The sequence below is a fragment of the Uranotaenia lowii genome, chromosome 1 (genome assembly GCF_029784155.1).
Source record: "Uranotaenia lowii strain MFRU-FL chromosome 1, ASM2978415v1, whole genome shotgun sequence".
NCBI lineage: Eukaryota > Metazoa > Arthropoda > Insecta > Diptera > Culicidae > Uranotaenia > Uranotaenia lowii.
In genome coordinates, this window is record NC_073691.1 from 147,148,415 (window position 1) to 147,161,295 (window position 12,881).

At 36.5% G+C, this 12,881-nt stretch overlaps 1 protein-coding gene across 1 annotated transcript in view; it reads right to left on the reverse strand.

The window, feature by feature from the left end:
- Positions 1–12,881, reverse strand: part of LOC129738010 (cadherin-87A) — a 565,342-nt gene that overhangs the window by 68,397 nt on the left and 484,064 nt on the right. The window contains exons 15-16 of the mRNA XM_055729186.1: positions 10,251–10,389; positions 9,843–9,997 (exon numbers count right to left, since the gene is read on the reverse strand). Of these exons, the coding sequence (XP_055585161.1) occupies positions 9,843–9,997; positions 10,251–10,389 (294 nt within the window). The remainder of the gene's footprint in view (positions 1–9,842; positions 9,998–10,250; positions 10,390–12,881) is intronic.

The following is a 12,881-nucleotide window of genomic DNA, read 5'->3' on the forward strand; positions in this document are numbered from 1 at the left end:
TGTCTTCATGATGTAGGCATTAACTTCAGCTTTCATATGCATAAGGCAAATATTTTTTGGACGTGTAACATATGAACTACAGCAGTTTTCGTGAGGCATGTTTTTTCGGATTTTTTTTCTTTCATGCTGAATAACGAGAAAACTTGTAACTTTAGCTGTATATAATGTTTTAAACATATTTTACTGACATCACAAGGTTTCTATTGATATAAGTTTTATATGAAGTTCATAATAATTCAAACGACTTAAATAGATTTTACTTTTGTGGTGTCAAAATGACACCAAAAGTCGGAAAAGGGAGTTTTTTTGTCCAGGCTTCCAGGGTTCGTCGATAAAAAAAAGTAAAGATGCAATATTGAAGAACTTTTGAATTCATTTAGGGTCCCCGAAGAAATTTTTGTATTTTGAAGCTTCTGAAAAAAGTTACAAGCCTTCAAACTTGCAATGGTGTCAAAATGACACCCTAATGCGGATGAGGGTTAAGAGAAAAATCTAATTTTGGGCAGAATCGCGTTCCAGCGCAACCTGGACAGCTTTCCAAATTTAAGAAACATTCAATCAGAAATAGCCTCGAAGTTATCATATGAAAATTTTTCATGTCAAAGAAACCAGAACCATTAACATCGCAAAAATATGAATGCTTGATAGATATGACATCGGATTCAAAGCTTCAGGAAAGATTCTTATCCAAAACGTCGTTTGAGGAGTATTGGTGTCAACTGAAAAATTAATTTCAAATTTTGTCCGATAAAGTAAAACTTATTCTTCTGCCATTTTCCACAACTTATCTATGTGAGTCTGGATTTTCTACATATCTCGCAATGAAGATCAAACGCGGAACCAGAGGTCAGACTACAACTGACACAAATTTAACCAAACTTGTTACAGTTTGTAAAATCGAAGAAGTGTATTTCTTCTATTGAAATCATTAATTTTTGATGACACATATTTTGTTAATAAAATCAAGACTATTCCAAGATAGCCATTCATTACTGATTTTATAGATTTCGATGACAAAACACATCTTATTTAAACGATAAATACTATCAAGTTTTCAAAACTCGGGTTTTTCATTCTTTCAAAAATGTAGGTGCTCCGCCAAAATTTTTGGTTTTAAAAAGTGCTCCGCCGAGCAAATGATCTGAAAACCCCTGGCTTACTGTATTTGCCGCCCGACCGCTCTAGAGATGTTGCCCTAGCAGAGTCGTTTTCACGCTGCATCTCAAAAGTAAGCTCTTCTTGCGCCCCGTAGGATGACATACTCGTCATAGGCGATTTCAATATGCCCGGTTTGAAGTGGTGCTTCAACCATGGTAGCTTTCTGTAACCGGATCCTGCTCGTTCTACCTTTTCGACACCTTCGAACATCATATTAGACTCCCTGAGTACAGCGACCTTGCGTCAGATCAACAGCATGGTGAACGAAAACGGTCGTATGCTTGATCTTTGCTTTGCCAACGATGGGTCTCGTATACCGACCATTGATTTAGCTCCTGCACCGCTCGTTAAAGCAGTTCCACATCATCCTGCTCTATCGGCCTCACTTGAAGTAACTAAGTTGAACGCTCGTGTTGTAAATTTACCAGCTTTTTACCTCGACTATAAGAACGTCAACTTCGATGACATTTCTCGCATCTTGGCCACCATCAACTGGGCATCGGAGCTCGATTTATCGGATCCTAACTCTGCTGCAGAAACCTTCTCGTATATCCTGAACTATGTCATTGATCGTCATGTGCCTAAACGTACTATCAGAAAAAATCTACGAACTCCCTGGGTTACGACTGAATTGCGACGACTGAAAACGGAAAAAAATATGTGCACTTCGAAATTATAACGAACAAAAATCTCCTTACACGAAGTATATATATCGGAAGCTTAATTCCGCTTAATAAAAAAGCCAGCAAACGTTGTTACCAGAACTACCTTCGCCGAGTACAATGTAACCTCAAATCCTGCCCAAAATCATTATGGAAACAAGTGAATAGTCAACGGAAAAAACCTGGTATTCCTACCCATATGTTTCTGGATGACATCACGGCGAACTCTGATCGTGGAATTTGCGATCTTTTTGCCCGAAAATTTTCAAATATCTTCACTGCAGCTTCCACATCCCCAGAGCATTTGGCTAGTGCTATCAGGAACATTTCGCCACTGGGCTTTTCATTAAACAGTATTGAAATCGAGGATGCAATCATCTCAAAGGCAGCGTCGAAGCTCAAGAATTCCTTTTCTACGAGTCCGGACGGGATACCAGCTTCGTTTTAAAAAAGTTTCTTGCCTGCTTTGTTGACTCCTATTCGTCTTATTTTTCAAGCTTCGCTTGACAGAGCTAGCTTTCCACTACTGTGGAAAGAAGTTTATATGTTCCCGGTCCACAAAAAAGGTGATAGACGAGATGTCAACAACTACCGTGGAATCTCAGCCTTATGTTCGATAGCCAAACTATTCGAATTGGTGGTCTTGGATCCCATCTCCTCGTTTTGTAAGAATTACATTTCTAATGACCAGCACGGATTCATGCCTAAACTCTCTACGACAAGCAACTTGTTGACGTTCACTTCTTTTGTGCATGAAAGCTTTGCTGCAAAATCTCAAACTGACGCCATATACACCGATCTGTCAGCTGCATTCGACAAAGTGAACCGCGAAATTGCCATAGGAAAACTTGGACGCCTGGGGTTCGGTGGTACTTTACTTGGCTGGTTCCGCAGTTATTTGACTGGGCGCAAACTGACTGTTCGGATTGGTGATACCTTTTCCAAGCAGTTTTCTGCCTTCTCCGGTGTGCCCTAAGGAAGCCATTTAGGACCGATTATTTTCCTAATATATTTTAACGACGTGCTTTCACTCCTTGACAGCCCAAAACTTTGCTATGCTGATTACCTAAAACTGTTTTACACCGTAAACGACTACGACGATATTAATTTTCTGCAAAATCAGTCCAACCTCTCCGCTAATTGGTGCAACATCAATTGCTTGCCATTGAATCGTAACAATACGCAGTTATCAGTTTTTCCCGTAAGCGGCAGCCTTTGATTGCAGCCCTTGGAGAACTGCAGCCCATCGCACCCCAGCAAACATGAAATCGCATTAAAAATGATAACTCAAGTCCTTAAAAACTTTACTGCGAAACGTAATTCCAACTAACGCCAGTAAATTGTCGTAAAAATCGTTACTCGAAGTCGTAATAAATGGTTTGAATCGGATATGATAAATAGTCCGCCATGTTTGCAGATTTTGAAGACGATTTCGTTCCTTTTTTTTTCTCCCGCGTGGGTCAAAAGAGAGAACAGCTTTGTTCTTCTCTTTGCGACCAGCAGTGCAACCAGATTGCTAAAAATCAGATGGTGTATTTGCAAGATTTGCCCAATGACAGAGGCAGCAAATATTGTCGCTGGCAACAGTTCGCTGGCGTTGAGAGAAAAAACTTGTGCTCTCTTGAATTCTTTCAGTATGTATGAATATGGTGTCGAAATCGTATACTTATATCGCTTTAGCCAGAAGTTGAAAATTTGTATGTATATTGCCTCCACTTTGGTAGGTTAATGCTGTTTTTTCGTGTTTCATACGATCATTTTATAATGTATATGAAACGTATAACAAAGTTGTTGAGAAATATACCTACAAAAATGTTTGCTGGGACGCGTGGACCATATTAACGATCTGGGCGTTGTGCGATATAAGAGAAAGAATCATGGCAAATGTTAAACAAAGTAAATCAACGTAACTGGGGATTTTTTTTTATTATCTGACAATTTGCGCCGGGGGTCTTCAGATTTTCCCCAAAATTGAAAATTTGGTTCATTTTTGCGACTTAAAATCACATGTATTTTTTCAGATTTCTAACATTTTTATTTTTTGAGTTAGCTTCGGTTAGATTTTTTTGTAAATAAAAAATAACCATTTTTCAAAGCTACATAACTCTGTTGTTTCTCAACGGAAATTATAAAATAGCACATCAAAATGCATTGAAATTTTATCAGCTTTCCAAATAGAATAGTTGAAAAAAATTAAATAATGACCTTCAACATGAAAAGTTGTAAATAAACTTCAAATGGCGTCTAAAAGTACCGTCTGCACCACCGAATATTTTGCAAAAAATACCATTGTATAGCTCGATTCATGATGCAACTTTCATCTGAAGACACCAAAGTGGGCCATTAACACCTTGAAGAGTTATGAAAGAAATAATGACAATAAATCTCTTTTTTTGCATCTAAAACAAACAATGGTGGAACAACTGCACTCACATATGGAGATAGCAAGCACTTCTAACAACATGGAAACAAAAGAACTTATCAAAGCAGGTAAAAACACTACCTTTTCGTGCTTTGTAGAGTGTTTGCAGCATAACTGACTTTAAATTTTAACCAAAATTCTGAGTACCGTATGGTTTATGTAGTATAAATAATAATGGGAATGTTGCTTTTACAACGTGATCATATACTATATAACTTATTAATTTTTCGATCAAAGATCATTGTGAAGCATAATCCATGCCAATAGTAGAAGGTTCAGTCCCTGTGTTTGGGATCACAAAAATGTGATTAAAAAAATAGACGTGCTTTACATAGTTTTTATATCGGGAGCTAAGCACTGGACACCAAAATCCTTTCCCATTGATCAAAAAAGTATGAGAAGGTGGCACAAATGTTGAAGAAATAATCAAAGAGCTCAGTATGGCCAGCCCAGACTGTAAAATGATGAAAATATGATACTATTACCGTATTCATTTTCTACATTCACCCAGTTTTGAGGTTTACCATACTAGAACGAACATAATTCGTAGTCAGTGTTTTGCTCCTTCGATCGCTCACACACGAATCTTCAGTGTTCCACCGTCCATTTTAAATCAAATCTGGGGAATTACGGATGCAAAACTTAGCGCATAAACTTCTAAAAATGACAGTAAAATGTGCATAACTTGTTGTGACCTGGTGCAAAACTGGGTATAAACGAATACGTTATTAGATTTTTGTATATAACATGAAGTCAGTTAAGCTGCAACAATCTACCGCCCCTTCTTTCATAACAGTCCCATATACAAAAATAAGCAAGCGAGACAATCAGCTTTTTCTGTTTTGGAATATATTTTTAAATTGTGACCACCACTTTCAGCATAAACGAAAATCGTTTCTAGGTTGTCATAATAAATCGTTAGACCTGAAATTTTCGGGATTGGGTTATTGGTAAGGTCGAGAGCACCATTTTTATTTATTATGGGACTGTTAATCGATCATATTTGAAACCTTTTTCGAATCTACTAGCATAACAGTCCCATACAAAATATATTTTTCTCACCAAGCTACTTTCTAAGACTTAAATTTGATCATTTTTGAACTTCTAAATGCAATTGTCAGAAAAAGAAACATACTTTTGCAAAAAAATATCATGAATACCACATTGTAAGTTGAATCTTTTTACGATTTTTGATTGCATCCGATAGTTTTTCGCTCAGGAAGTCATTCCTAAGAAAGTCAGACCTTCCTTCGAAAACTAGTGTGCATCATTCGACATCAAGTGAGTTAAAAAATGTTTAAATGATTCAAAGCAATAAACCAAAGACTATTTCGCCGAAAGAAACATTGAAAAGTAACCAAATCCGTGGTATTTCACATATGAGACTGTTATTCAGGTATATTTCATATAGGACAGCCACGAATTGATATTTTTTTTTTCGAAATTTCTAGAACAAAACCTCTTTTTTTAGTGTTTTATTTTGAAACCTTATGTTGACCTAAAATGACGAAAATTCATATGGGACTGTTATGCGAGTAGAGGCAGTCTGAAAAGGACGAAAAATTAGTGTTTTTTTACCTGCTTTGATAAGTTCTTTTGTTTCCATGTTGTTAGAAGTGCTTGCTATCTCCATATGTGAGTGCTGTTGTTCGACCATTGTTTGTTTTAGATGCAAAAAAAGAGATTTATTGTCATTATTTCTTTCATAACTCTTCAAGGTGTTAATGGCCCACTTTGGTGTCTTCAGATGAAAGTTGCATCATGAATCGAGCTATACAATGGTATTTTTTGCAAAATATTCGGTGGTGCAGACGGTACTTTTAGACGCCATTTGAAGTTTATTTACAACTTTTCATGCTGAAGGTCATTATTTAATTTTTCTCAACTATTCTATTTGGAAAGCTGATAAAATTTCAATGCATTTTGATGTGCTATTTTATAATTTCCGTTGAGAAACAACAGAGTTATGTAGCTTTGAAAAATGGTTATTTTTTATTTACAAAAAAATCTAACCGAAGCTAACTCAAAAAATAAAAATGTTAGAAATCTGAAAAAATACATGTGTTTTTAAGTCGCCAAAATGAACCAAATTATCAATTTTGGGGAAAATCTGAAGACCCCCGGCGCAAACCCGTCAGATAATAAAAAAAAATCCCCAACTGGCACCACTATTCGCCAGCATCTTCAGAACTGTCATAATCATAGATGCCACACCTACCGATTTTTCGGTATTCATACCGATTTTTGGGTAAATTTTTATCCAAGAATCGGTATATACCGAATACCGATTTTTGGCAAAACATACCGATTTCATACCGATTTTTTGAGATTTTGATACAAAATGTAAAATATAATTCAGTGTAAGTGTATTGGGTTTCTGTTCAATTGAAGACGATCTAATCATATTATTTGGCGTCAGCTTAGTAAGAAACACTTGAAGCTTTTATGATAAGTGCACATTTTTCAATATTTCAATCGAAATTCTCAAATTTTAAAGGAAAGAAGTACAGACCCCGTTCAATTTTGGCAACATGCCCTAACATTTTGTGTTGCCAAAATCGAATGTTGCCAAAATCGAACGGTTTTTTTTTTCTTAATTTTTTTCTTTCATTTTTACAGAATAATTATTTTTGTTATCGTTAATGTTAGTTTTAATCAATTTCCGACAATTTTTAGTAATTTTTTTTTTATTTTTTCTCATGTTTTGATGCATTTTTCACTACTCTTGTTTGTTTATTATTTTGGTTGTTTTTATCATATTTGCTGTTTTTGTCATTTTTCATCATTTTTAGTTGTTTCTTGTCTTTTTTAGTCTTTTTTTTGTATTTGTTTTTTTTATTTTTTTTCGTCTTTTTGTCATTTTTGAGTTCTTTATAGTTTTTTTTAAATAACTTTTGTTTTTCTTCTTGTATTTTATCACCATTTCAGAACATAAAAACGTATTCATGGTGTTTGTTTCAATTATATTGGTCCTGTTATAGCGAAAACTAAAAGGTAATGTCGCTTCTAAAAACCGTTCGATTTTGGTACATGTGCCAAAATCGGATGTTGCCAAAATCGAAAGTTGCCAAAATCGAATGTTGCCAAAAACGAACGGGGTCTATATTTTGTTTTTGATAGTCGAATGTTTAAAGATAAGTCTACACTCAGAAAAATACTATTATGTATGCCATAAGATTCTCTTATGAAGTGGCGCCATAAGAAAAATTAATGAAATTCATAAGATTGTCTTATGACGCGAATGAATTCTGAAGATGAACGCCTACTTCAATAAGAGGTTGTTGCTTTTCATAAGAGATTCTTATGGCAACAGTAAATCACTATCTAATAAGAAAAATTCTCGATATTTCATGCTGAAAACATTCACTTTATTGTTTGCAAAATTTGTTCAAAATTAAATTCTTCATGGTCACCATCAGCAGCGCATCAACAGACGGCTCCATCAAAGTTTTTTTTTGCCGCATCTTAATCTTCGACCTTCCGTTTTTTGCCGATCAGCTTGCTGAAAAGTAAACAAATAATGTATTTTAGTTTACTAATATATTCAACGTTCACACCAAAAACATCAAATCGAACTTACCATTCCGGAGATAACAATAACATTTAACATTGAAGGAAAACTATAAACTGGCGATTGTTTCGTACTGTTAGATGATGAAAAGAAAAACTGATGCTATGAATGAATGTGTTCATCATTTTTGCACAATGCCGTTTCTTCTATTTTTCATAAGAACATCGTATGAAAATTGAAAGAATTTCATAAGACTCTTATGAAAAATTAGTTTGGACGCAAAAAAGTGGTTCATAAGATGTATCTTATGAAATTTATAATAAGATTTCCTCTGAGTATACGAATAAAGTTTTAACCATTCGTTGGAATTTGGAGGTAATTTTTCCATTGAGAATGTTGGAAAACTGTCGTTTTCTATAACATATTCTATAATATTTATAATTGCGCCAAGATAGCCAGCGGAAATTAATCTAATGAGGTTGAGTATATACGAGTTTTCAAAATTTTGAAAACATTAAAAAATTGTAAAGAACACTCGATAAGGATTACACCTATAAGGAAACATGTGTTAATCGATAACATGAAGAAATTTAATGATTGAGAATATTACATAGAAGCTTCAGGATTTTTTTAAATAGAGAATTCCACAAAAACCAAACACAACAGCTTTAAAGCGTTTTTTCTCGAAATTTGCTTTTATGCACTCATAAACCTTTTTGGCATCAATGCAGTAATTATGAAAATCCAAAGTTTGTAATTTTTTTCTAAAATTATAATAGAGAAGAAAGAACAGTATAAACCTTCTAAGAACTCTTAAAATAGAATAAAAATGTATAAAAACAAAAAAAAAACGAGCACACAAAATACTATAAGGCATTGATTAGAAAAAGTATTAAATAACAGACTTCAGAATCATACCGAAAATTTTTTAATCGCCATAAAATACCGATTTTTTACCGATTTTTCGGATTTCCATACCGAAAAAAGATTTTTTTGGGTTCAAAAATACCGATTTGAATGTGGCATCACTGGTCATAATTGATATCTTTCTCGCTCGTACCGTCTCCTTCTCTCCAGGGGACATTTCGCAAGAGATCCAATCAATCCAGTTCGTTTGTCTATCGTACGCAAGAACGGTCGTGGGCTTCGATCATCCGAACAGATGTTGATCGGCCAAAGCAAATCCGGATTATTCGCGAGTTCTCCAATATACTCCGAAGCTGGTCCCACAGGCGTCATCCTCGATAAGCGACTGGAATTCAAGACACATACAAACTACTTAGTCCACAAAGCATCCAGAAGTCTTGGTTTCATTTTTAGAGTAGTGAAGGACTTCATGGACGTGTATTCAGTGGTGTATTGCCTGAAAAGCCTATATTGCAGCACTGTTCGTTTCATTCTTGAATACGCATCTGCCGTCTGGTGCCCCTACTACCAGAACGGCGCTGAACGTCTCGAGGCTATCCAGCGGCGCTTTTTACGATACGCCCTTAGGCATCTGAACTGGCAAGACCCTTTTCGCTTACCAAGCTACGAAAATCGATGCCGCCTTATAGACATTGACACTCTTCAAGCCCGTAGACATGCAACCCGTGCATCTTTCGTTGCTGATTTCTTGACATCGCGAATCGACTGTCGCACTCTACTGGAAGCTGTTCCACTAAGTGGTCTTAGAAAACAGGATCTTCAATTGTATGTCCCCATCCGAATGAACAATTATGGAGCAAACAGCGCCCTCATCGGTGCAATGAAATCGTTCAACCGTCTTGTTGTGAGGGATGTTTTCCGAAGAAAAGTTCTAAGTGCGTTGAGGAGCCCGTAGCTAGACCTAAGTGTTTTGCTTTAATTTAATTTTAAGTCATCATTTGGATCTATATGTGATCTGTTTATCAGAATAAATAAATAAATAAATAAATAAATAAAAATGCTGAATCTAAGTAATCCGCTTAGATAGCAGAAAACAAAAAACTTGTCAAAAACTATATACTGTATGAAATTATGTTATTTACATTATTTATTTTTTCAATATTGAGTCATTTGTGCATCAACAGATTTTGGACCCTCAAGTGTGAAACTATCTGAACCTTACCTCCGGAATCTCCACGGTTGCATTGAACAGAGCCGGCATGATGAAAACTGGCCGATGCTGGTTGATGCTTTGAATTTCGATCCTGATTTCGGCCGTATCGCTGTGCGGACCGGAACCGAGCCCATCCCTGGCTTCGATTTCAATCGAGTACTGACCTATGGGATGCCGAAAGCAAAAACAGGAGAGAGGAAAAAAAATTAACCCATTATCTACAAAAAGACGATAAAACGTAGTCGGATGACTTTTCAATGAAATTACGCCGAACCCATCCAATATCAATCGTGGCTTTGAGTGAAATTGCAAAATTGTTAAACTCAATTCAATGAACGGCAGCGTCGCGCCAGTTTTTATAGTAATTGCATTCCGTTGATAGTTTTTCCCGATTGCTTTCGGGGCAATGGAACTCACCGTTCAGCCCTAGCAAACTAACGCCCGGATAGAGGATGCCGGAATTGGCATCCAGACGGAAGGTGTTCTCGATGTCACTGCGAACGATGCTGTACTTGACGTCCCCGGCTGGGCCCTCGTCCGGATCCGAGGCGCTGACCTGTTGAGATAGAAAGCGTTGAAATTATAGACCGGTCCAGGATGAAGATTTTTGAATTGGATAGTAAAAAAAATGGAACCCTGTTCCAGCCGGAAAGCCATTTGTTATAGTTCCATTATAAATTAATTTGGTGCCACTCTCGCTCCGGTTCCACAATCGAGCAAATACGAATCCGGGGGCGGATATAAATATAGTTTCCCTGCATTACAGTGACCAGGACTTGGGCATATCCTATGATTGTCACATACTTTAAGGAAAAATCGATTTTTATGACAAAATTCAAACATTCTACATAGGTACTCAATAGGGCCGGAACAAATTCAAAATCATTATTTTGTCACTTTTTCGACTTTCTCTCTTTAAACTGTTTGAATTTTCAAAGAAGATATCACCTTTTTCATTATATTAAAACGAAGAATGAGGAGGGGGGATGTGCGGGTGTTGAAAAGAAGAATTTGATATTTGTTCCGTCCTAAATACATTTTAGAAACCACATTCATAAGAGGTCATCAAAGCCGAAGTGGTTTAAGTGCAAAATTTATAGCGTGTTTTCTCGACAGGAAACACTTTTCTGTGTGAAATTTGACACATTTTCAGCTTATCTGGCTGAACACTTTTTCAGTGTTCGAGGGCCGAACCATGATGAATCTAGAATGGTGGTCTCAAATGCCAAATCGCACGTTCAGCCATATTGAAAAATTTTTGACAGCTGGCTCAAGTGTTTACGAAAAAAAGGGGTCCAGGGATACCAGGTGTTTGAGATACAAAATCTGTGCATGTCTTGGACCAAAGATCAAAAGATTTTAAACCAAATTGGGTTTTAGTTTATTTTTTTTTATCTAAACTAGACTTTCGATAATAAAGAAATGATTTGAGAATTCAATGAAACACTTTTTTGAATCTTAAGTGTATTGTAAACACTCCGCACTTTTTGGGTGCTCCGAAATAGCTGGGATTAACCGTGATAATAGGAAGGATCTTTTAAAGGTAGACCAATCAACCAAAATCCTAAACCCGATCGATGGCATCAAGGTCGGACTCTGGGTTTTCACCATCGAAGCGGCAGTCGAGGGCCAAAAACTTCATCTGGTGTTTCCATATGAAACCCATCAGATACTGATTACTTGATTGGATCTTTTGGAGCAGCGATGGCAACAGACGGGGGTCCTCATGAAGCAGCTGTTTCATCTCGATGAAGATCTGATGTTCCTGCAGGAAGGCCAGCCGCTTCTCGGACGGTGGAATGTCATGTCTCGCCATGTTACTATCCGATTCGATGACTTTTTGCTGTTTCCAGAAAGCTCGTGGAAGAAAATAGTTTTGAATAAGCATAAATCTGTTATAAGTAATGGATAATTAATGGTACACATCCGCATCGCAACCGACAAAGCTGGCACCGTCGTCTATTAGTCCACATCGTCTTCCAGTTTTGCTTATCTTATTTTTTTCGCTTCTATGGATTATATTTGCAAAAATCAAGGTGAAATCTTTGTCTGAACAATATCTTGATGATTGGCAAAACTCCGTATTTTATAAAAAATCAGGCATCCCAGGCATCCCAGCCAACCCCACTGTCGCATCCAACCCTCGTCTACTTTTTGCCAAAGTGAGACCACCGTACTAGATTCATCGTGGGGTTAAAATTTATGAACACAGGCATACAAATGGAAAAAGAAATTCAAGAAACTAAACGTTTCATTCAATTTGCTGTCCTTGGCGTTGGTCAGAGGACAACCTTCCTTCCGATTTCCTGAACTCACCGAAACCCTTCCAACGATTTCAATTGTGGCTCATCTCCCGGAATTGTACTCGACCCGAATTAAACACAAACATTATAAATTATGTGTGATAAGTTTATCGTTTAACGCTCTATACATATCAAAACATATTTTTCTTGGGCTTTGAAGATTTTTTTTTTTTTATTTTTTCTAGGATTTTAACTCTCTCGAGTTATTCATTCTCATGGGCTTTGAAGAATGGGAAATTAAATTAACAAATTGGTGTTCCACATCTCTCTAGTTATCCGGCTTTTCTCGTGCAGTGTTAGTTTACACAGATCGGTAGTGTGACAAACACACATCTTTTTGACAGATTCTTATATTAAGGACAAATGTGTCAATTTCTTAATGGAAAAGTGGAAAACATATTATCAGTGAAATGCACTTATTCCCGTTTGGCTTCGAGGAGCTTTCAAAATAACCATGAAAATGCATCGACCCTTTCATATTTAACTCTAAATCAGTAGGATGACTTATTGGGGCTTATTCTGCGACTCGAGTGACGTGGTTTACGAAATTTTACATCTTCGTCTTGACTCCAGAAAATGCTTCAGAAAAGACATTTTTGTATCGATGAGCTCTTTAGACCAATAACAGCTCATCCGAACGAAAATTTCGAGGCTAGAGAGGCTATTGAAGCCAACAAAACGATATGAAATTTCGTAAGTCACTTCACTCGAGTTGCAGAAAAAGCCTTATTGTAATGTAAATAGG